This window comes from Podarcis tiliguerta, assembly GCF_965153285.1.
Source record: "Podarcis tiliguerta genome assembly, chromosome: 13".
NCBI classification, from domain to species: Eukaryota; Metazoa; Chordata; class Lepidosauria; order Squamata; family Lacertidae; genus Podarcis; species Podarcis tiliguerta.
Window position 1 is genome coordinate 6,854,417 of NC_139546.1, and position 26,066 is coordinate 6,880,482.

The 26,066-nt window shown below is 44.2% G+C and overlaps 1 protein-coding gene across 3 annotated transcripts in view; it reads left to right on the forward strand.

Annotated features, from left to right (window-relative positions):
• Nucleotides 1-17,797, forward strand: part of VSTM2A (V-set and transmembrane domain containing 2A) — a 44,531-nt gene extending 26,734 nt beyond the window's left edge. The window contains exon 5 of one of the 3 annotated variants that reach the window (XM_083408016.1): nucleotides 16,433-17,797. In XM_083408016.1, the coding sequence (XP_083264142.1) occupies nucleotides 16,433-16,479 (47 nt within the window). In that variant the 3' untranslated portion in view covers nucleotides 16,480-17,797. The remainder of the gene's footprint in view (nucleotides 1-16,432) is intronic. The other 2 variants (XM_083408015.1, XM_083408014.1) reach the window with 2 other exon arrangements.
• The last annotated feature ends 8,269 nt before the right edge of the window (nucleotides 17,798-26,066 follow it).

Below are 26,066 nucleotides of genomic sequence, written 5' to 3' on the forward strand. Positions count from 1 at the left end.
CTTTTGGCTGCAGTATGAGACTTAGATTTGAGGTGTGGAACGCAAAGGACTTCTGCATCGCTTCTCCCCTGCCAGTGGAGTTGGTGGAGCAGGCAGCGGAGGTGGGCTTCTGGTGCCCACTCTACCCAAAGTGGGCACCTCAGTCTGCCTCATCAGTGGGCCGAGCCTGGGTAGGGCTAGGGGCTGTAGAAACCTCCAGACTTTTGTGAACAATGAGGTACATCCTTTGTCCCACTGACTTTGGCCACCAGCGTTTTGCTACCTCTGGCAGGTGGGCCCCAGAGGTTTGCCCGTGTGGACATGCAGCTCTCAGGGTGAAAACGATTCCCTACTTCTGGACTAGGTGGTCACCCCAGGGGCCAATTAGGGTTTTTGTTTTGCCTGTCAAACATGAAAATCAGCCAGGTTTGCTTAGTGTACAATCAGTTTTGGTTTTTTTCTGCCTACTCCACATTGTGTGTGCTTGCAGGGGGCGAGAATGCCATCTTTGGGTAAAAACTGGTGGGGGGCATTTCTATTTAGAAGTTAATTGGTCAAGGAAAAATGTGGTGTGCACCTGGAAACACTTTTAAGGTGGTTGGGAGAATCAGGATTCCCAAAACTTGTTACTTCAGGATGTGGTACCCACAAAGAAGGCTGTAGACACTCACTCACCTGCCCTATTTCAGCTACCTGGACCTATGAGTCCTGAGTGAGGTTAAGTGTTGCAGGGGAGCCTCTCTTAATTCTTGAACAGTGAGCTGCTCAAAAAGTTGAGTCACTAGGTAGCTCCTGAGTTTGACATGTTAAAATTGGAAATCTTGCTATATTCAAATTAATAAAACCATGGCCCTAGTTACTCAATGGAAGATTAGGTATAATGCTTGTAAGCAGTCCAGGCAATGATGCTAGCTACATATAGTTGGTCAAATTTTTGATAAGCCGTAAGCTTGCTCATGAGCTCTTCCTCATATGGTCTCCACCCACTTTCTCAAGAAAATATCCATCCCCACTCCAGAGGAATCACACAGTTTAAGAAGGCTTAACACAAGTCTCCTACATGTTAAATCAGAAAGCATTTGGTTTTGCGTCATCACTTATAACCTTTGCTCTCGTTTGTAAAACCATCAAATCAACAGGACTGGGAAGCAGCTTTAAGTGGCCTCATGTTATTCCAAGTCACAGTTTTATTTTTTTTAAAAGAAAGATAGACAGATAGAGATAGAGACCACTGGGTTGACAATTGCCAGGAATGCTGAGACACAGATTCTTGGCCCAGGTCAAATGCAATCAAAGGGGTGCTTGGCACACAAGGTTATCATCCTTAGGGCCACCTGAGCAGTTGAGGGCTTGTGACATGCAGCCACAACAAAAAATATTTTGATGGTGATAGCACTTCATTGTCATGCTGGCAATTGTGGTGGCTGAATTTAGAACACTTATGTGTAGGTGGTAGACCCAGTTCTCATGGCAACTAAAGCTTTATGTATAACTGTGTGCAGAGTGAGATGGGTCTATGCTTTTAGCTTTGCCCCTGACATCAGGTCTTCTTCTTTAAACTGTGTGCTGCCCACAGACGTCAGTACAGAAAGCCTGGCGCATGAGCTCTTGCTTATTATGTGTAGGAGCTGCACACAATTGGGACGTGGGGTTGTGTGGGATGATGCAGAGCCCCCACAAGTGAGTATGAGCTCGCTTTCTGGGCTTTCTGTACAAACAACCACATGGAGGAGGAGCCAGTGATGGGCTGTGGCACATTTATGCCCCATAAGTGAGTAACACATGTATTTGCGCGTCAAGACTCTAGCGCACCCCCAAGGATTTGCGTGTCGAGGTCCCCAATCCACCCCCCAAATAACTCACAACAGACACGTAATTTTTGTTTAAGATTTTTGGCATGATTTTGGCCACAACTTTATTCATATACAAACCGTGAGTGGTTGTTTAGGCATTGGTTAAGACTATCTGTCCCCCGCCTGGGGACAGAACTAACTTCCGGGCACCACCGAAAGACAGTGCGGGGGAAAGCAAGTCGGGGAGGCATTGGAGCTGAGTCACAGACCCTCAACTCTCACCCGCCTGCTCCCCAAAGGCTTGCCGGCCCTAGTCCCATTCCAGGGATTGGACGAAAAGATGGCAAGCCCCAGGATTCCTTTAACAGAATTCCCTTTCCGCAGCAACCATGAAGGGGCAGGCACAGCCTATCCTAACCCCTCCTCCACCAGATTTATAACCAATGCCTAACCACAACCTTACAAGTTGTGACGATTTGCTACGCAGTAGGCAAAAACCACCCAGCCAGCCAATTTGCCAGGTGGAAAAATTCCTACCAGGCCCCTGCTCAAAGGCAGACGACCCCATGACAGGCATAGCAAGGTCAACGCAACAACCCCTTACTCTAGGGCGGGTGGGCGGGTGATCCGTTGCACACAGCAAAAGAGAAAGTACAAGGCTGCGTGCAGAGTATTTAAACCTTTTACCCCTCCCACCAAAATTGTAACATAACTTTTACCCCAGCAACCCAGTGAACCAATCACTGCCCCAGGCTATCTTTAGAGACCCTGCCTGGTAACAGAGGGGTGGCTCAGCAGACCCCACCGCAACACGTGCTCTCCCTGAAGGAGAACACGCTAAATAAATACACACTGACACAGAATTTTTGTTTAAGGTTAGTGGGCAAAAATTTAGGCCACAATCTTATTGATTACAGCAATGTGAGTGGTATTGGCTTAGGCATTGGCAATAACTATATATGACTCCTGCCTGCCTTGCAGGAAGTCTGGAAAGGTAAAACAACTGAATGAGGGAGCTTCATCGATGGCAACCAACTGAAGCTCACCCCAGGTTTCCTGCTGGGTCCTGGTACGGCCCAAGCCCCTCAAGCGGACTTCGGACGAGATCCAGATCCACGGATTCCTTTATTGGAATATCCTTGTACCTGGAGGGGCAGGTGATGGCCGCACCTCACCTCCCCCACATCACAATAAGCCAATGCCTAACCGCCAAACCTTACAAAAGTTGTGACGACTGCTAAGAGGTAGGCGAAAACCAAATGGCCAGTGCCAATTTGCCAAATGGAAAAAAGTTCCTACCCAGCCCCTGTTCCAAAACAGGGGACCAACCGAAGTCCAGAACAAGGTCAAAGCAGACATCTAAAATACAGGGCGAGTAGGTGGTGGTTTGGTGTGGCGAAGCCAGGTGAATCCCCAGAAATGTGTCACCGCCTTTTATATGCCCCCACGATCACACTACCAATCTCTGATTGGCCAATAGGCCATGGTGTGATCATAGGGCCATCGCGTGGACTGGGCTCAATCTCTCTCCCACCCACCCCAGCCTTGGGTCTGCACGCAATGTGGACCCTCATTTAGGAGGATCCGATTTGGCTTAAATAACAGGGTAGTTTGGCCCCTGTGTTTGTTTGTTTGTTTGTTTTATATATATTCCGCCCTATACCTGGGGGGTCTCAGGGCAGTTCACAGAATAAAATCAAGATATAAAACCACAAAATACATAATAAAAATAAAAACAACAACCCAACAGCTCCCCCATAAAACTGCAAAATATAAACAACAAGAACATACTTGCCCATAAAATATACATTTAAATATTATTTTGTTATAAAATATGCATTAAGTGGTTAAATAGGAATATTCATGTTCTTTTTAAAAATGGCAGCTTAGTGTGGGAATGGGACAGAACCGACTCATGAATGAACCCATGCAAAACTAACATGGACCAGAAATAGATGGATCTGTCCATCCCTGGTTTGCATCTCTGCTCAGCTGTGAAGCTCACTTAGCGGTCCTGGGAATTATATTAAGACCATAGTTTGCCTTAAGACTATAAGAATAATCTGCTGGATCAGGCTAGTGGCTTAAATAGTCCACCTTCCTGTTCTCACAGTGGCATGTGCGAGAAGCAAGAAAACAGGACCTGAGCACAACAGGCATCTCTGATCTTGTGTTTTCCATCACCTTGTATTCTGAAGCACACTGTCTCTGACAGTGGAGGTAGAAGATGGTCATTGGAGCTGCCCTTGAGACAGACCCAGAAACTCCAGCGGGTGCAGAATGCTGCAGCGAGACTCCTTACGGGGTCTTCGCTGTGAGATCACATTCACCCGGTGCTATACCCGCTGCACTGGCTCCCGGTGGAGTACAGGATCAGGTTTAAGGTGCTGGTTTTAACCTTTAAAGCCCTATACGGCCTAGGACCCTCGTACCTACGGGACTGCCTCTCCTGGTATGCCCCACAGAGAAACTTACGGTCTTCAAATAAAAACATCTTGAAGGTCCCAGGCCACAGAGAGGTTAGGCTGGCCTCAACCAGAGCCAGGGCTTTTTCGGCCGTGGCTCCGATCTGGTGGAACACTCTATCACAAGAGACTAGGGCCCTGCGGGACTTGACATCTTTCCGCAGGGCCTGCAAGACAGAGCTGTTCCACCAGGCCTTTGGCCAGGGCACAGCCTGACTCCCTCCCTCGGCAATCTTCGTGGAGCTCTGGCCCAATGGTTGCCAGTGGCTTGAATTAATTAATTTTATAATGAATGATTTTAGAGTGTTGTTTGTGATGTACTTTTGTACTGTTTTATTGTTGTTAGCCGCCCTGAGCCCGGCTTCAGCTGGGGAGGGCGGGATATAAATAAAAATTATTATTATTATTATTATTATTATTATTATTATTATTATTATTACACCCACAGATAGCCTTACCTTTCATTAATTGGTGCATCTCCTTTTAAAGTCATCTATATATGCTATGTGAATAAGTCCTTTATTTTGTTTCTCCTGACTCGTGTGACATTAAGCTTCATTGGATATGATTGAGTTCTAGTCTTACAAGAGAGGAAGGAAAACTGTCCTCTATCCAGTTTCACAATGCTATGCATAATTGTATACACCTCTATCATGTCTCCTCTTATTCAGGTTTTTAAATATTATTTATTTATTTATTTATTTATTTATTTATTTGATTGATTATTTATTTATTATTATTTTGACAAAGTAATAATCCTACATAAATAAGAATAAAAATACGCACCCCACCACCAGGACCATTCCGTTGTAACTATCCAACCTCCCAAAATTTCAACACCTCTTGCGATGGTTTGAACCCTTTCCGTTTTAACAGTACAGATTCTACAAACAATCTCAGTATCTCATCAAAAATCATTTATCCTGCATATTCCCTTTCTTAATGGCACATGCTAATTTATCATTAATAGCTATATCCCATGCCTCTTTATACCATTCTTCCATTTGATGTTCTGTTTGCCCCTTCCACTTCCTAGCTATCATAATTTGTGCAGCTGTCAATAAATTTGTGAGCAAGTCCTTCACAGCCTGCGAACCTTCCACCCCACGGCAAATTGGTAATAATGCTACCTCTGGACTTTTGGTCATACTCAGCTTTTCTCTAAATTAAAACCAAAACCAAAACCCAAATATTGTAACCCTTCCTGATAAGGAAGTTGCTCCATCACTTTGATTATTGGAGTTGCCCTTCTCTGAACCCTCTTTTGGACCTTTTCTGAATGCTCCCAGGAGGATGCTGTTCCATAATTTGGGTGCCACCACAAAAAAGGCTGAGATTCAGGTACCCTCTGAGAGGACTCCCATGAATGGAAAACCTTGTGTAAGGCATTATGTGATTACCTTAGCAAACAGAGAAGATGGCATAGGAGAAGGTAGTCTCTAACAGTGGAATTCCATGCATGAGTTCAATGAAATTTACTTTCATATAAGTGAATACATGCTAAAGGACACAAAGCCCATAGTGTTAGAGATTTCTAATGGTGGTTACCAGCATGTGAAATTTGAGATAACAAGGCTAAGTTAGCAAAAACAAATGCACAACCTAGGTACAACAACAACTAATAATAATAATAATAATAATAATAATAATAATGATGATGATGATGATGATGATGTAGCAGCAGTTGCAGAATACTGCCCCTGACACGCACACAATTGCTCAGTGATCACATTTTGGCCATCAAACTTTGGACCAAAAGGCAGAGGACAAGAAGGCTTGGATTTGAACTAGTTTCAATTTAGAACTCAACTCTTTAACAGAATACAAACACTTATATAGTCAGATTTTCTAGCCAAAACCTGAGTAGTAAGGTGTCTGTTTCAGAATTAGGCACCAGGCAAAAATGTTCCTCTTCAACCTGGCCTTTGGCCGATTAATATTCTACACACTTTTAAATGTGTTTGTGGGAGGGGGGCTATTGTTTCATCGTTTTTGTTTTAACCATTTATCTGTGTTTTTATCTGGTATTTTTATCCTGTGAACAGCCCTGAGATCTTTTGATGAAGGGCGATATGTAAACCTAATAAATAATAACAATAATAGAAGAAGGAACATAATTCTGATTCCCATTTTTGTTTGAAAAACATGATAGCACACATGTGAATGCTGCAATGAAAAGAACATCCAAATTGTTCAACCTCATTTGCAGTATAAAAAGAAAATGTGCTGCATAAGTGAGAATTTTTGTGGGAGCAGCTGCAAGAACCTCCTGGGTACTTATATCACACAGGGCTATAATATGTGCATGAAACTAGGTTACAGCTGACCTTCTTATGAAAAAGAAAATACCCCTCATTTTCTTTAATGCTTCAGAAAAGGAAAAGTTCTCACATCTATTGTTGCAAGGTTGTTCCTCTCGGTGCCCTTTTTCTTCGTCTTCTTCACCCTCGCTGTTCTCGGCCTCATTTTCCCACACTGCCCTTGTATCCTTTTCAATGTCCTCACAATGCTATGTCTGGCATCATGGATGCTGTAAAGGGCAACTCCCTGATCTCAATCTTGCCAAGTATGATTGACGGCAAGGTGTTATTTTGGGTTTATTTGCTCCTGGTCTTTCCACCACTGCTTTCTTTTTAAACCTATTCACGTCTAAACCTATTCATGTCTAGAAGGCGATTCAGACTTGCAATATTTATAGTGAGCTGAAAGGGGGAGAAATATGCTTTGAAACTACGTTACAGCCAACAGCCGTCTAATATGCAATTCCCTGCAGAGGAAGATTTAAGGCAGTGCGAGTGGTGCAGCCAAGGAGGGCATCTTCTCAAAGACCAGCAAGGGCTTGCCTAGCTTCAAGAAGGAGGTGTGAGAGCTCTGACAGGGTCCTACAGCCAAGCAAGTGCTTACCAGGTTTTGGCATGGAGGTAGGAGGGCTCTAGCATCCTGCCAGAGCCTTCTGCCTCCTTCCCAAAGCCCAGCTTAAGCCACTAGGGCTGCGGGGAGGGCATCAGATAGCCTGGCACAGGGTGACATACAGTGGCGGAGCTTCATGCTCCGGCACTGGGAGTTGGAAAGCAGGTGGGGGCGGGGTTCACCGCCTGCAGGGGCGTGGTGCCCAGAACAGCCAGGGGGGCAGCCATGATGGCACCCCACCGGGATCATGCTGTCGCCGGTGGTGCACTCCCCCCACACTCTTCTTCCTCCACCAGTGGTGAATTATTATCTCCACCCTTGTTCCCAGGAACTACCCCTGAAAGCTTAGAACATGGTTGAAATGGTGGCGAGGCCATGTGAGTAGACCAAATTTTGTGGCTATACATAAATGTAACCAACTCAGGGTAAACAACAGAATTATTATTATTATTATTATTATTATTATTATTATTATTATTATAAAAAATCTGTGCAAGCAAATGGAGGAAAGCTTTAGAACAGGCATCCCCAAACTTGGCCCTCCAGATGTTTTGGGACTACAACTCCCATCATCCCTTGCTAACAGTACCAGTGGTCAGGGATGATGGGAATTGTAGTCCCAAAACATCTGGAGGGCCAAGAAGAATGAAAGCACCTATCTAAGACAACCAACATAACCTACAAATATCTCCAGGAAACATGTAATCCAGTTTCAAGAGAGGGACTAAGAGTGCTGGAAAATGTTCTGCAGGAGTGGCTGGCCAGTTAGGAAGAGGAATCCAGATATTTATCACTTATACAGAGGGAAATCTGATTGTTCCCATTTCCCAACTAGGTGGAACTAGAGGTTGTGAAGGGGATGAATCACCTCTTGAATTTTCTTGTCAGATGGGATGGAGAAATCTCCTGTGGAGTTGAGTATGAAGGCTTCCATGTGACTTGCTCGCTCCCTGTTAATGGCATGGAGAGTTTGTGGGTACAGAGCAGATACCCACTTAGAAGGGAGGGCTTGCTTTTTACTGTAAAGGTAAAGGTAAAGGGACCCCTGACCATTGGGTCCAGTCGTGACCGACTCTGGGGTTGCGGCGCTCATCTCGCTTTATTGGCCAGCATGACTAAGCCGCTTCTGGCGAACCAGAGCAGTGCACGGAAACACCGTTTACCTTCCTGCTGAAGCGGTACCTATTTATCTACTTGCACTTTGACGTACTTTTGAGCTGCTAGGTTGGCAGGAGCAGGGACCGAGCAACGGGAGCTCACTGGGATTCGAACCGCCAACCATCTGATTGGCAAGTCCTAGGCTCCGTGGTTTAGCCCACAGCGCCACCCACGTCCCTCTACTTTTTACTGTAGATGTTCATTAAAAAGCACACACACACATGGGTTGCTATGGTGAATTGAAGTCAACAGCTGTGTCACTAAATTAAGCTGAGGAACTGGAGGCAAAGAAAGAAGAGGGGGAAATGCTCAGAGAAGCAGCAGCAGCTAAGGTGAACAAACAGCGGTGGAAAAATAATAATGTAAAGTACTATTGACAGTTGATACAGCTCTCTGAGGTCTCAAGCTGGGAAGGGCTTTGTTCTGTATCAGAAAAGGTAGCAATCAGGAATGTGGGAGGAGAGGAGTGGGTGTAATTAAGTTATGTTTTGAAACCTCACTCACATTTCTGCAAGTAATGCAAAGGTCTCATAACCATCAAGGCTCTGTGTTGGTATTGTATTTCCCCTCCCCACTTTAATTATAATGCAGCGAATATTATTTTCTCAGGCAGGGAATGAAAAAGATTTAAAATCCCTCCACAATAACGCTGGCCAGATGCAGAGAAGTTTCCAGCACAGACACAATGTGCGCTGCCACTCCAATATGACTGACTCCTACGTGTGTTAGTAGCGAGTCTCTTCAGGCACTGAAGACATTTTGAAGGGCTAAAATATTTCTTTATTTGCTGCAACGCTCCTCGGCTTCATTTGCTGAGACTGCTGTTGAATCCTGCTTGCTGTAGGAATGCATGTGGGTTGGCTTGTTTGTTTTTTCATGGCCATTCATGTTAGACATGACATTGAGATGCCATTGAAAAAGATCCAGGGGCAGTAGAACAAGAAGAAGAAGAGTTTGGATTTGATATCCCGCCTTTCACTCCCTTTAAGGAGTCTCAAAGCGGCTAACATTCTCCTTTCCCTTCCTCCCCCACAACAAACACTCTGTGAGGTGAGTGGGGCTGAGAGACTTCAGAGAAGTGTGACTAGCCCAAGGTCACCCAGCAGCTGCATGTGGAGGAGCGGAGACGCGAACCCGGTTCCCCAGATTACGAGACTACCGCTCTCAACCACTACACCACACTGGCTATGGGAAAACGAGGGCAAGAAGAAGAATGTGGGTGAAGAAGAAATGGGGCACTGAGAGGAATCACAATGAAACACCGAGAATCTGTTTCTAATTAATTCTGCAGGGCAATAGCAGAAAATCAGAATCATTTTCAAACTCATGCAAAAGACCATCAAATGTTCCCTGGTTTTATGCTCAAATTGTAGCCCTGTGTATACATTACCCATGCGTACAACATCCATGGGTATACAAGGGACTGATGCTGGGCTGCTGGTGCTTGATCTGAACCCTGACATTGCACACAGTGCTCTAGCCGAACCCCCTTTTGTCCACAGGTTAAGCCCAGACATCTGCAAAGGGGTGCTGACTTGCATTCAGCTACCTGGAGGCATGGAAGTCCACCACATGATTGGACACTGGGAGAGACACATGGATGCTGAGGACTGGGATGCAGTTCCATGTCATGGCACATATGCCAATACAAAATCATATGGGTTTCTGCAGCTGGCTAGATTAAAATGTACTGAGAGCAGATGAGGCCAAGGAAGATTGACAGCTACTCCCTTGAGGTTATGACCACCTAACATAGGACAGTAGAGACAATATGGTTGGCTATATCAAAGGCTGGGCAGAGGAGGAATGGGTGACCCTTCTGGAGAAGAGGAAGACAGTTCAGAATTACAACAGGGTTTGAGGGAGGTCACAACTCAGAGGAAGATGAGGGGGAAAGTTGGGAAATAATGGGAGAGTAGGAAGAAGAAGAAGAAGCACCAACAGGGGAGTGACAGCTGATGGACTCAGTGTCTTTACAAAGCATTCCAGACCCTCCCTCTCCCAGAACCCGGCAGGCATTGAAAGTAGGAGAGCAAAGAGCTCAAAGACAGAAGGTACTTCTCAGCATCTGTAGTAGAGACGTTGTGCTTGATGAATGAGGAAGTGGGAGAGACGGGGGAAGTAGATTCACTCGGGACAATGTCATTATCCAAGAGGCTGGGTTCTAAAGCCTCTCTCTGTAAATACTGAATAAAAAGCGGACAGTAAGAACATTCCTTGTCATTGTACGTTCCTGGCAACTGGCCGTGGGAGTCGCTGGAAGCAGCGTGACAGGCTGCAATTCTGCAGCAGGTAAACTGTATGTGCATCCCCACACCCCCTCTCCAAATTAATAATAATAATAATAATAATAATAATAATAATAATATATTTATTCCCCAGCCACTCTGGGTGGCTTCCAATAAAATATTAAAATACAGTAGTCCATCAAACATTAAAAGCTTCCCTAAACAGGGCTGCCTTCAGGTGTCTTCTAAAAGTCTGGTAGTTGTTGTTCTCTTTGACATCTGGTGTTCCATAGGGCGGGTGCCACTACCGAGAAGGCCCTCTACCTGGTTCCCTGTAACTTGGCTTCTTGCAGTGAAGGCAACTTCAGCTTCTCAGTTAACCCATGGAGTAGGTACTCTGGGCAGAGACAGATGGCAAGAAGGGTTGCCTCTCATCCCCAGCCCATAATGAATTATGGTAGGGGCAGTTCAGCACCCACTCTCCTTATTTTCTCTCTCAGGATATTCAAATGTTTCACATTCATTAATTCAAAAATATTTATGTCGCAAGTTTCTTCTTCGTCCTCATGCCGCAAATCACATACCAGGGCGGGGGGGGGGGAAGGTTGAGAAAGAGTGCGTTGCTCATCTGTTTCATTTTTTAAAATCTCGTTCTTCCCTGAAGGAGTTCAGGATGGTGTACATGGTCTTTTACACTTTATGCTCACCAACCACTGTATGAGGTGGGGCCGGCTGACAGAGAGGGAATGAATGGCTCATGGCGAGTTGAGGAGCTGTGTAAATGAGCAGAGATTTGAACCCAAGTCTTCCCATCGAAATTGACAACTGTAAGCATTGCACTGCCAAAGGAAGTCTCCTTCTATCTATAATGCAAAACTTGCACCCACACTGTGTCAAAAACATTTCCCACACCTTAAGTTACAGCTTATAAAAATAAAATCTCATTTGTTTCTCCTTTTATGTACATTTGTGGACTAAGTGCCTAGTTGTCTCTCACTCCTATGAAATGATGGAAAGGAAGAGTATTTCCAATATGTTAAATGAACCATTTCAACAACTGCAGCTGCCTTAGGAATAATTAATCATTGAGCTACTTACTGAAAGAGGACCTAGTGCTGGAGATGTTCCCAATCGGTTTCACAAAGGCATGCATAGGATCCGACCGAACAAGTCCCATTTCCTGCTGACAACCACAGTGTCAACAAAGGGAAGAAAGCCAAGCCCAAGTTCCCTTTCTCATCCAACATACCTTATGAAGGGCATTTAGCTGAATGAGTTTAAATGCCAGACAGTATTTCTAGAAATACCCATGCCTAGTTTCAAAAGTAATGTTTGAAAAAGGCCCAAATAATCAATCTTTAAAATGCAATCTATCTTTGGCACTGACTTAAGCCCTCTATAATTCCACTACATAATCTAAACTCTCTACAATGGGAACCCAAAATCCAGTACATAATGTATGCAAATTAATATACTGCAGGCAACTATGTTTGTTTTGCATGAGTTTACGTGCTTGATTTTCAACTATGGTTTAGAGGGGAAAGTACACATTACTTTTAACGAACGGAAGTTGCCGACATTCCCACACACCCAAATAATGTTTATTCAGAACTGACACATGGTGCGATGTCATCATGCTGTGTATCCCCCCTCCATGGTTTGACTTCATTGGCTCCTGTTTGTAGGGTGTGGGGCAGCATTGAGGGTGATGTAGGGTGACTGTAGGGACGCGGGTGGCACTGTGGGTTAAAGCCTCAGCACCTAGGAGTTGCCGATCGAAAGGTCGGCGGTTCGAATCCCTGCGACAGGGTGCGCTCCCGTCGTTCGGTCCCAGCGCCTGCCAACCTAGCAGTTCAAAAGCACGTCAAAGTGCAATTAGATAAACAGGGACCGCTTACCAGCGGGAAGGTAAACGGCGTTCTGTGTGCTGCGCTGGCTCACCAGATGCAGCTTGTCACGCTGGCCACGTGAAGTGTCTGCGGACAGCACTGGCTCCCGGCCTATAGAGTGAGATGAGCGCACAACCCTAGAGTCTGGCAAGACTGGCCCGTACGGGCAGGGGTACCTTTACCTTTACCTAGGGTGACTGTGCATAGAGGACATTTGAAGGGCTTCCAGAGAACAGCCCTCAACTTGGAGGAGCCTTCTGCTATTGAAAGGGCTGTTCGGTCCAAGTTCGGTTTAAATATAGGAGACTGGGAGAGCCAAGAAATTGCCTCTCAACAGTTAGGACTTAGGCAGCAGACTTAGCTAGCAGGCACATGGGGCTCCAGTTCACACAATGTCAGGGATTGGACTCAAGAGGGTGAGATGGAGGAGGAGGAGCTGACACTGCAGGAGCGGGGGAAGGCTGCATTGAATCACAGCAGGGCTTTGAGGAAGCTAACAGCTCAGAGACAGGCAAACAGCAGAGTTATGCTGTGTTAGGAGAAGGCGGAAGGGAGGCAGGACAGCCATGCTGTCATTGGACAGCATAACCAACCCCCCTTCTCCCCAAAGGGTGAAAGAACAAAGAGCCCAGAAACAATTGTCCGCGGACAGACACCATAGAAGCAGGTGTTGTTGTGAGAGGGGGAAGAGGGAGGAGCTCAGTGTGAGCAACTCCATTATGGAGGAATGACTGGAATTCTTTGTTTTTGACTGTGATGACTGAATAAATCATACGTAAAAACTTTCTTGTTTCCTCCCTGCCTCGTGGTGCCATCGGGGGGAGGGAGAGGGTTCCTCAAGCCTAACATACAATCTTTCTATCGTATTATGATAGCCCATGCTAGTTTTCTAGAAAAAGAGATTCTGGAACTCACCATAAACATCTTTCTTGTTCTCTTATAATGGCAATGGTGCCCATCTGAGAGGGGCCGGAACTGAGTTTGGCGAGTTCCGGTATTAAAAAACCTTAGTTATGTTGTTGTTGTTGTTTAGTCGTTTAGTCGTGTCCGACTCTTCGTGACCCCATGGACCAGAGCACGCCAGGCCCTCTTGTCTTCCACTGCCTCCTGCAGTTTGGTCAAATTCATGCTGGTAACTTCGAGAACACTATCCAACCATCTCGTCCTCTGTCATCCCCTTCTCCTTGTGCCCTCCATCTTTCCCAACATCAAAGGTCTTTTCCAGGGAGTCTTCTCTTCTCATGAGGTGGCCAAAGTATTGGAGCCTCAGCTTCAGGATCTGTCCTTCCTGTGAGCACTCAGGGCTGATTTCCTTAGTGCTCACTGGAAGGACATAGCCATTATTTATTTATTTGCAGCTAGACATATAAATCACCAGTTGCAAATTTGCATCCTCTTTGGTCTCGTTTTGGTGATGCATTTCTTTGTCGGGTGGAGCATGTGTGAGTGGGCATTCTATCAGGAGACATGGCGTGGAGGTGTGGAGCAGTAGCAGCTACTGATTGAAAATCATGTGTAGTTTGGTCCAAGCTCTTTTCAAAAATTCAGGTTGTTGGTGATGAGTAATTTTAGAGCAGGAAGAGAAATATTGATATGTGAGGTGGGAAAACTGATAGGTAAGAATACGTCTGAAGTCACTGGAAGATGGAAATATATAGAAATGCAAGGCAGGGCAGTATTGCCTACTGAATCCTGGACTCTTTTGCTGACGCTAGGCGATTAGACCTATATTTCCAAAATATAGGGCAAACGTTTTCTTCTTTAAAAGTTCATATTCTACCAGTAGATTTTTTTTATGTAAGAAATTCGTGGAGGCCTGTGTGTAGACATATAATTGCAGAAGATGAAAATTTGCTATGCTACATCTTGGACATTTCAATGAGAAATATGAACGGGATGAAGTTCCTTTTCTTTTAAATTTATTTACATATTCAGGTCTGCTTTAACTTGCACATGTCTTGTCGAACATGATTTAAAATGAAACTGAATAAAATGAAAACAAATAAACCTGCTACAACCGAAATAAACTGTGTATGTGGTGGCAGTAACCTGGGTGCATACCTGATTCTTGCCATGCACAGTCTTGACCTTAACGTGCCAGTTTTTAGTTCTGAAACTATAAATGTCCATGGGAAAAGGCTGTTTTGCTGTCATACAACAATACACTTGAAGTGTTTTAAACCTCTCAAGGCCAATGGAATCCCAAGCCTCGGGACAAATATGTCTAAGAACATAGGCCATAGTCAGGAGACCATGAGAACTGTCATAGCTAATTACAAGAAAGTGTCCATTCTAGACGTTGCTCACACTTGAAAAGTACACATGGAGAAGAGAGAATGGGACTGTACTTCTGGGGCATCAAGCTGCCTCGGTGTCTATATGTTCATTGTGATCACTGCGAAGCAGCTCTGAGGCATGGCAGCTGAACACAGAATCACAGTATCATATAATTGTATAGTTGGAAGGAATCTTCCAGGAATCTTTATTCCCAACCTGGGTCTTGAAACCACAACCCTGAGATTAAGAGTCTTGTGCTCTACCAACTGAGCTATCCTGCATAGGTGTGCCATGAATATGGACCTGCCAATTAGAGGAGTGTCTCCATGCATTTAGCCCAGCTGAGCTTGAGTAGGCACCACTTGGCAAAAATTGTGTTCAACGTGCAGATAATGTGGGTGGAGAGGGCATCACAACCAAAGTTCAGGATATCAGGGTGGAGTCAGTGATACAGTCCCACTTCCCCTTTTCCATATGTAGTATACACACATTAATAAATTTCTGCAAAAGTCCACGTGTTCACAATCTTTTGGGTCACAGCCATATCATCAAAGTAACAAAAAAGAGAAGAAAAAAAGAAATAGATTTAGCAGATTCTTCCTCACTTCACTTTCTATGAACCTTTTAATATTTGTTATTCTGTTATTTCATTGTGCTTTATAATGATAGTATCATACTAACATGCATATTTTTGTGATGAAAGAAATGTTCTGTACATTGCAGTCCCCAAGTCACACCTGTTAATGTTTCTTTGAGCTAGCCCATGCTAATTTTGTAATATATAAAAGAGCAGGCTCTCAGATGTCACTGGCATTAATCCAGTCCAAAACTTAGTTAGGCACACTTAAACCCATTGTTTTTTACCAGATTTAAGTACACATCTGGTTTGGCTCTAACTGAACACAGTTTACTAGCTGTGTGACAGTGGTCTACCAGCCAAGGCAGCAAGATATGTAGAAGTCAGCTATCTGTGCCATACCACCATTTTGTTTTTATGAACGTTTGTAGCAACCTAATGCCAAGTCTAGCCATTTGCACCAGGACTGGCTGGTGGCAGTTCTCTGCAGCCTTGGGCGGCTGGAATTCCTCCCTGTTCTGGCCACCCAAGATCATTTTCGGGTGTCAAGAATTGAATCTGGACCTTCTGCACGGAAGGCTAATTTTCCACTAGAGAGCTCTGCCCCACTCCCAGTATTATAATTATTGTTTTTAATTTGAGTGGAAAGTGCCTAACCTGAAATAATAAGCATTTAGGAAAAAATATATGCTACATATATTTTTGAACATATCCTTTTTTGTCGGATGCAATGCTTTTTTTTACAGACTCTTTAGCACAGGACTGCACAGCTTGTTTCTCACCTAGCCAGACACAACCCACCAGCTGTGGGTGTTGTTTCACAGGGGGCTGGATAAGCCTTCTATGATAAGCACAGCCACAACGCATCACTCCTGGACTGTGTTCGGTTTGATGGGTCACAATCTGCACAGTGCTGCCTGCTTAATTTCTGCAGGAAGTGTTTTCTAGCCAAGAGGGGATTGCTTTCTCAGCGACTTTATATATGCTTTGTGTTAAAGAAAGAAAAATAAATGCTTTGAGGTGGAAGGTATATCAGTTTGTTCCTTTTGCCATGCGGCAATCGGATTGCATTGTTGAGACTGAGAGAGGCATACAAGAAAACTAAGCAAAGAACTTCCATGGGACTGAAATACTTTGTATGTGTTGTTATTTGCAGTGCATGCCAAGACAGTCATGGGCACAAGAGCCAAGCTGGCCAGCTAATTAAGTATAAAAAAAATATGTATGTGTTTAAACAGCCTTATAAAGGAGCATTGGAAATCTGCAAGATGAGCGAATATCTTATAACTTCTTCCGCAGGTGCGAGGATAGCTACAAGCCATGGACTTTCTGTCCTGCTTCTTGTTTGTGGCTTTGTGAAGGGTGCTTTGCTTTAATCTAAAAAGTGCTGACTTTTTCCAATATCACTTTCTCTTCTTAAAGCAAAGAGCAAATCGCCTGTAAAACCTACGGAGCGGACAGCAAAGTTGACCCTAACTTCCAACCACCTCTCTGCACCCAATGTACTCTAATTCTCTACACAAAAGGAGCACCTTCTTCAGGACACACACACAAAAAACAAAATGTTTAAAAGAATTTTTTTGCAAAAGGAGAGAAGAGGCTAGCATATAGTTTCTTCAAGTCTTACTTTCTTTGGAATGTACCACTGGTCTTTTCTTTGAGGGGATCTGGAGTGCTGTAACAGAACATTGTTCAACTTGACGACAACATTTTCTTCCACTTTCCCCCCTCCTTTTTGATTCAGTGAAGAGGAGCATTGAATTCCCTTGAGTCTTCAGGGGTTGCCTAGAAATTTTTAGCATCATCCAACTGAACATTTGTTCTTATACTTGGATAAGCACCACTCTACGCAGAAAGGAAGCAGAATCCAAACTTCCCCTTCCCCAAATCCCGGCCTGCAAGATCTAAAACAACACAACCTTGTGTTGAAAGTGCTTTTTGTTCTAGGCAGCAAATCTGACAAGAATTCAAAGCTGCTCACTGTACAAGAGGACTATATGTTTCTGGACGAGGCGGAAGAAAGTGTTGGGACTTCTCCTGCGCATCCTATCTTCTTTCATTTGATTTTCCCTCTCCCATTACTGTTTCTTGCTTTCTTTCCTGTTTGATGGTGGCAGCTGCTGACCCTTGCCAACCCCTGGGGAGCACTTGAAGGTTTCTATAAATACATCTTTTATTTGTGTGTGTTCTCTATTTTGATGTGTTTTCTCTAATTTTGCAACTCCTGTATATGCAAACCTAACTTAAATTCTGTAAATTGCTTACAGTATGTGTGATATAACTTCAGAATAGACATTCTGTGGTCCATCCTGCAAGCCAGTTTGAGTATTATCTCAGTGTGGTGCCACCAAACGACATCTCTGTTTCCTTTTCAACAACGCATTCATTTTAATTTGTAATTCAGTGCTATGTGAGATTTTGTAATCCATGCAATCACTTTTCACTGGTCTGAGCCCTTGCAGATGGCAATGCGCCCCTCTGTTTACTCTGTAAAAAATGCACATTAAAATTTGTTATGGTCTCCAAGCATTGAATTATTTGCATTGGACATATGTCATGTCGGAATTGTATTGAATCGTCTTTTAATTTATGTATGCTACTGGAGATGAAGTGATCTTGATTATATGGCCAGAAAAATGTAGAGCTACAAATATTTTGATTATTTACTATATTTCCATACCACCCTTTATCCAAGGATTACAGGGCAGTTTACAATATAAAACCACACAAATGCATAACATAGTAACAAACAAAAACAGTAACTCTTCCACACACATGGCCATAGCTTTTTTTACTGAGTCAAAGGCTTTTGCCTGGCACCTAAAGGTGTCTCATGAAGGTGCCAAATGAGCCTCCCCAGGGAGAGCATTCCACAGAAAAGACCCGCTCTCATGTTGCCACTCTCAGGACCTTTCATGGAGGAGAAAGGCCTCAAATGGTGAACGCAAGATCCAGGTCAGTTCATATGCGGAAAGGCAGTCCTTGAGGTATTTGGGTCTTGAGCCATTCAAGGCTTTAAAGGTCAAATCCAGGACTTTAAAGTGGGCCTGGAAACTAATCGGCAGCCAGTGCAGTCGGGCCAGAACTGGCATTATATGCTCAAAATGCTGCCCCAGTGCGCAATCTAACGGCCGAGTTCAGCACCAGATAAGTTTCTGAGCTGTCTTCAGAGGCAGCCCCATGCTGTAATGTGTTACCAAAGCATAGACCAGGTACCCCCAAACTTGGCCCTCCAGCTGTTTTGGGACTGCAGTTCCCATCATCCCTGACCACTGGTCCTCTTAGCTAGGGATGATGGGAGTTGTAGTCCCAGAACAGCTGGAGGGCTGAGTTTCAGGATGCCTGGCATAAACAACAGAAGTTAGGCTATCCCTCTCCAGATAGCGGTGCAGCTGGGCCACCAACTGAATTGGATGGAAGGCACTCTGTGTTACTGAGGCCACCAGAAGTACCCCCAAGCAGTGTACCCATATCCCATGGCATGCAATGGAAAGGCACAATGGAAAATGTGCCTCTGTATCTGGGTGGATCTCCTTTTAATTATGAGGCTAAGGAAAGAGAATTTGCTACCCTGCCTACCTTAGGGACACGGGTGGCGCTGTGGGTTAAACCACAGAGCCTAGGACTTGCCAATCAGAAGGTCGGCGGTTCGAATCCTCGTGACGGGGTGAGCTCCCATTGCTCAGTCCCAGCTCCTGCCCACCTAGCAGTTCGAAAGCACGTCAAAGTGCAAGTAGATAAATAGGTACCGCTCCGGCAGGGAGGTAAACGGCGTTTCTGTGCACTGCTCTGGTTCACTTGATGCGGCTTAGTCATGCTGGCCACATGACCCAGAAGCTGTACGCCGGCTCCTTCGGCCAATAAAGCGAGATGAGCGTCGCAACACCAGAGTCGGTCACGACTGGACCTAATGGTCAGGGGTCACCTTTATCTTTTACCTACCTGAATTCACTCAGAAGTCCCGAGGTTGCTTACTTTTTCCTTTCTTTATGAGGATTCTAATGGAATGTTTTGGTTTTTATTGCACCCCTTATGTGAAAAGGGGAGGTTTGCGATTGCCTGTACATGATTTCTTAATGAGAATTGCATTTGACTGCGGTATCAGGTAGGCAGATATCTCCAGGTCTTCAAATTATTTGACTTGAGGAGGAGGAGGGAGAAGGAAAAGTACAATAAACTATCACAACTCTTTGTTGGTGGCTTACAATCTTAACAAGCAAGACACAAGGGGATAGCAAATGATTAAAAATGAGCGTGTCTGCACTTGCTAAAATCCACAGTGCAGGTCTGTACCAAGTATGCATGTTCTGCATCTGAATCTATGCTGCAGTATCAGTTTTATTCCAGTTTCATTTCCCCAAAGAATCTTGGGAATTCTGGTTTGGCGAGAGTGCTGTAAATTCTCTGGTGAAGATCCCTACCTCTCCTCACAGAACCATCCATGCAGCCCTTAGTTTACTGGAGGAAAGGGAGGGTTTAAAACAACTTGTTCCCAGAGGGTTGGGGAGGGGTAGAGTGAGTATTATATAAGTTTATGGTATAGGAAGGATGTTTTCACAATATATCATGTGATAACATGTTTTAGTACCTTTAAAAGTTGTGTAGACAGGGAAATGTCTGCCATGGGCATCCACAAGAATTTTTCAGGGGGAGTAAAACACTCAAAGGTGGGAATAGGGGAATTCCTCACGAAAATGGGAATAGCACCTGCACACTTTGCCTCGTATCTCAGGTTCTACAAATGCTAGACATTTAATGTTTGTTATAAAATGAAAGCTTGGGACTTGGGGGATTATGGTTCTTGTGGGAGGTGGCAACTGCCTCACATCCCATGAATGGCCATGATGTCAGAACCTGCCTCTTTTCTCACTCCTGCACAATAAGATGAATTTCCTTCTTCAGTGAAAAAAGAAGAAGAAGAAAAGTAGAGGCTGTTCCTGAGGAACCAAATGAAGAAAGTGAAGAATGAGAGGTAAGCAGTTATTGCAAAAGATACATTGCATACATGGATCAGATAGAAAACATAATAGACGACAACAACAACAACAACACAACCAAATAAGCAAGTAAACAAAGCCTCTGGAAACAGACATGATTTCCTTGAACTCAGTTCAGCAGGTGTCTGAAATGTGAAATAGCCCCAAACTTTGAAAAATCTACACAAATCATAGTATATAGCTGATGGAGAAGCTGGTCACTTTGCCCATTTTACTGTTGCTAGTAGTTATCCCTGTGGCGATCACACAGTGTCCCCGGGCGTTTAACTGTCTATTGATACCTGTGCCACCACTGTGCTCACTTCCCCACTGCCACCAACCCGTTACTCTCGGGCAAAACACTGAGTCCAGACAGTTGTTAAAAGTGAACCAAAAAAAACAAGTTTATTTTATAAGCATTAACAAGTTTATGGTTTCTCAGATAATATTACTGTCAGTATCTTAACTTTAGTTTCTTTACCGGCCTATAACTTCCTAATACCTTCTGACTGATTACAGTGGTACCTCAGGTTAAGTACTTAATTCGTTCTGGAGGTCTGTTCTTAACCTGAAACTGTTCGTAACCTGAAGCACCACTTTAGCTAATGGGGCCTGCCGCATGCTGCTGCGCTGCCGAAGCACAATTTCTGTTCTCATTCTGAAGCAAAGTTCTTAACCCGAGGTATTATTTCTGGGTTGGCGGAGTCTGTAACCTGAAGCGTATGTAACCTGAAGCGTATGTAACCTGAGGTACCACTGTATATCAACTGTTTGACTGATTCCTCTTAACAGATTCTCACATCAGACTAGCCCAACCCACAGACTTATCCTCTCTGTCTCTTCTCTAACTCCAGACTGACTTCTCAACCACCCTAACTCTAACTCTAACTCCTCCCCTTGGATTCCCATTGGTTAGTCATTTTACAATTAGTTAACCCTTTCCTTATGAACCCAGTATGATGTCACACACCTAGAAGGGCAAACGCCACAATCCCTTTTAATTTTCTTTATCTGAAATTCACTCTTGTAGTCAACTGCCAGAGCATCCTCCTCCCCTTTGTTCACATTAGAATTGTTGCACTACAACTCCCATCGTCCATGACCATTTTTTTCCACATTGGCTAGGCTGATAGGTATTGGAGTCCAGCAAAATCTGAAGGGTCAGTTTAGCCTCTTCATATGCTGAGTTCATCAGGTAGACTAGGGCACAACAATAGATTACCTTCTTTCCAAGGTGAGAGGGACGGGTGACCTAGCTAAGCCTGGCACATCAGCCTTAATCATATTGGTTATATGAGGCTGATCATCCCATCAATATTAGCAGAACCACCATCAGAACACTCCATGCACATGACAGAGTGAACTGTGGTCCACTTATGACACAATACATTTATTAATATTTATGGTACCACAAGCAGCGCCAGATTTAGGGTGGTCTTGACAGGGTGCTGAGACGAGGGGGCACAAAATCAGGAAGATCCTTAATTGAGAAATTTGGGGGTGCCAAATTTTGGTCTCTCACAGGGTGCCATATTACGAAAGATTCTGTTTTTGCTGCATGGCTATCTGTCTAGATATAGCTATAAGATAGAGACGAATTACACAGATATTAGATTGTGTGAATTTGGTTTAGGCATTAATAATATTCCTTCCTAACCCCCTTCCCAAGTGGAAAGCCCATATTAGAGATGACTATTTGCACTTGGCCATGTTATCAGCAAATGTCAGCTGGTGTTGACAGAGCTAAAAACATTATGATCGAGGAATCAGATCGACTTACACATTTCAAAGGCTAATCTGCTATGATTAGTTTAGGCAAACAATGCTAAGCACAGAATAAATTGTTTAACACGAATCACTATAAATTGCTTAAGCCATCTGGTCCAATATTTCTTTAATGGCCAGTTTGGCTTATTTTGTTTTCTATATCTGAAGATTGATAGAATTATAAAGGGTCATCTAGTCCAACCCCCTGCAATGCAGGAATCTCAACTAAAGCATCCATTACAGATGACCATCCAACCTCTGTTTGAAAACCTCCAAGGAAGGAGAGTCTACCACTGTTCAACAGCTCTGTCGGAAAGTTATCCCTGCTTAGTTTCATAAAACTTGAATCCAATAGTTCAGGTCCATCTTGCTCCATCTTCCATTTGACAGCCCCTTAGACATTTGAAAATGGCTATCCCAGCTCTTCTCAGTCTCCTCTTTTGCAGGCTAAGCTACCAAATGTGCAGCTGGCGCAAGGATTGGCCAGGAAGCCAAGATATGCACCATGACGAGTGTTATTTCCATTGAGTATGCAGAATTCACCTCTTTTTAATCAGACACATATTTCTCTCCCATCAGTGGTGGGATCTAATCCCCTTATTGGAAAGGTCACCAGGGCAGGAGAAAAAGGAACCCCAAAGTTCAGGTGAATCCTTGGAGACACAAGCAAAATATTCAAAAACATTTCTGCAACAAGAGAAAGAAGATAGTGTGGTAGACAATGGAATAGCACTATGGAGTATAGCACTAGCTCTGTCTAAATGCACTGATTGACTAAAAAAACAACTTCTGAGCTGACCCTACATACTTTGAGGAGTTACTCCTAAAACCACAAAGCACATACAAAACTGTGTGTTGTTGCATCTCATTTTAGTACTATAAACCATGGATGATTTTAAACAGCCCTGTACATCATCTAACCCCCTTTTTTAAATAAAAATACAATGCTTATACAGTGGTACCTCAGAAGATGAACAGAATCCATTCTGGAAGTCTGTTCAACTTCCAAAATGTTCAGAAACCAAGGCGCGGCTTCCAATTGGCTGCAGGAAGCTCCTCTGGACATTTGGGTTCCAAAGAACATTCACAAACTGGAACACTCCCAGGTTTGCGGTGTTTGAGAACCAAAATGTCCGAGTTCCAGGGCATTTGGGATCCAAGGTATGGCTGTATTCCATGCTAATGGTATTAACAAGGTAATCACATAACTGTGAACATGATCTATAGTTGCAGGTTGTTTAGAGCATGGTTCTGATAACACCAAGGTTGCAGTTTCAATCCCCATATAGGACAGCTACATATTCCTGCACTGCACGGGGGTTGAACTAGATGTCCCAGAGGGTCCCTTCCAACTCTACAATTCCATGATTCTATGGTAACAGTTATGCCACAAATGGTGCTTCTTGCAAGATCCATAAGTGGTCAAAGAGTATAAGAAATCATCAGCCGGAGGGTAAGAGAATGGCCCTGATCCAACTGAAAGAAAGCTTGGAGTCATCATAGAATCATAGAATCATAGAGTTGGAAGAGACCACAAGGGCCATCGAGTCCAACCCCCTGCCAAGCAGGAAACACCATCAGAGCACTCCTGACATATGGTTGTCAAGCCTCTGCTTAAAGACCTCCAAAGAAGGAGACTCCACCACACTCCTTGGCAGCAAATTCCACTGTCTCTTACAGCTCTTACTGTCAGGAAGTTCTTCCTAATGTTTAGGTGGAATCTTCTTTCTTGTAGTTTGGATCCATTGCTCCGTGTCTGCTTCTCTGGAGCAGCAGAAAACAACCTTTCTCCCTCCTCTCTGTGACATCCTTTTATATATTTGAACATGGCTATCATATCACCCCTTAACCTCCTCTTCTCCAGGCTAAACATGCCAAGCTCCCTTAGCCGTTCCTCATAAGGCATCGTTTCCAGGCCTTTGACCATTTTGGTTGCCCTCCTCTGGACACGTTCCAGTTTGTCAGTGTCCTTCTTGAACTGTGGTGCCCAGAACTGGACACAGTACTCCAGGTGAGTCAACTGCCTCTGACCTGAAAAGTCTGATCCAGGACTGATTGTGCACATACAATCCTAATCAAACTGTCTTCAGTAATCCCAGCCACCTGCCTGTGGGGAGGAAGAGGGAACAGATGGCTGAATTCAGCCCTTCCTGCCATCCTCCCTATGAACAGATGATCAGAGGCATTAAAAGCTGCCTCACTAGCAGCTCCAGCTCCGAGACTAACATTTTCTGCCAGGAGTAACGAGCACACATCACCTATTTGCAAGTGCTTTTCCTTCTGTTGAATCAGAGAAACAGAAGGAAGTGCAAATAAGTGAGGAGAGGATTGACGACAAAACTACATGGCTTTGGGTTATAGTCAAAGAAGCTGGTTTCTTACTCAGCATTTTGTATAATCTCCAAATCTTTCTGTACGCTCTGAATGACCAGCCCAGAATGTCCCTACAAAATCTAATTCATCCGAGGATCACAGGGCAGTTTACAATATAAAAGCACAAAAATACATACCATAATAACCAACAAAAACAATGCTCTTCCCCCCAGTTCCTGAGGGAAAATTCCACAAGCAGGAGCCACCATAGAAAAGGCCTACTCTTGCTTTCCAACCCTCCAGACCTCTCATGAAAGAAGCATATGAGGAAAGGGCCTCAGATGATGATCAAAGGGGCTGGGTCAGTTCATATGGGCATCAGGGCAGCTGTGTGGCAGTTCTGAAAGACTGCATAACTACATTTACACCTCTGTTGAACTGGTGGAGTGTCTCTGGGTCAATAGGAGTCTGATCTGTTTGCAAGTCCCTGAACAAGAGTGTGACAACTGCAGACACTGAACTGGGCCATCCTTGCCCTTCCCCAAGGTGGATCTTGGGACTGTAGGCAGAAGGTAAGTTGGTGTTTGGTGTTTCATGGTGGGACCTGTGATCCCCACTCCCTGTGGAAGCAGACTGGGTCCACCCTCTAAGCAAAGTGAGCCAAGGTACCACAACATTGAGAAGACCCATCACTGAGAAGATTCATTTGGGGGTGCCAGATTTTGGCTTTGCTGAGGGCACCATACTACCAAAGATTACCAAAGTCCGCCAGGTGCCAGTTGCTTCTGGTGGCTGATGAGGGGGCAGTGAAGGAGAGATTGGTAGCTCAATCTCAGCTACTAATCTGAATGTTACAGTTGTTCCCCCCTCTCCTCTTTCCACTTCTGGCAGCAGTTTTCAGGATCGGCACTGCCTTCGCTGTTCCCTTCCTAGCCACTGCATGGAGGGCACATGTGCCAGTTAGGAGAGGGAAGAAAAGTTGTTGGGGGCATTTTAAAATCGCAACCTTCTCTCAGCCCCTTCCGTGAGTTTAGTTGCTTGCCTGTTCTCCACTGCAAGGAGTTGGGGGTGGGAATCCTTAGTAGCCTAACTGGACTTCTGACAGCATGTCAATTCTCAGGCAGGAGCTAAAATGTTATGGGAACTGGGCAGCAGCAATAGGAATTTGCCTTCATTCATGCATTTCAAAACACATGGCAGGGCTTTAGCTCAGTGGCTGTCAAGCTTTTTTTCTCTGGGCCACACGTTTCAGAATGAAAATTTGCTGGTGCCACACCGTATTTTTTTTCATTGATAAGAAATATGTTGGAAAACAAAAAGAAACCACAACCAGCAGTGCTTGATATATAACATAGAACACAATAACTTTATAATATGACCATGGGACACCCAGAAAGTATGAAACAATCCAGCTACATAAGAACATGAATCATTTCCAAAACGGTATGATAAACAAGCCTCTTGCATACGTATCTTATAAATATGTACACAAACTCAATGAGAGGTGTGAGTTTGCTTTTGCCGGGTAACTTCATTTACAGTATATTAGGTATAATTTGAGAAGAGCAAAGTCTCACCTCCTCATCAACACAACAAAGGCTTTCGCTTTCCAGATCCTTCTTATTTGTCACAGCTGAAAATCTCAGCAATATGTTCTGCAGAACTGCAAAATAAGAGCCAATTCTCTTGAAAAGAGGTGTGGATACTGTTTCTGGTTGAATATCAAAACAAAAA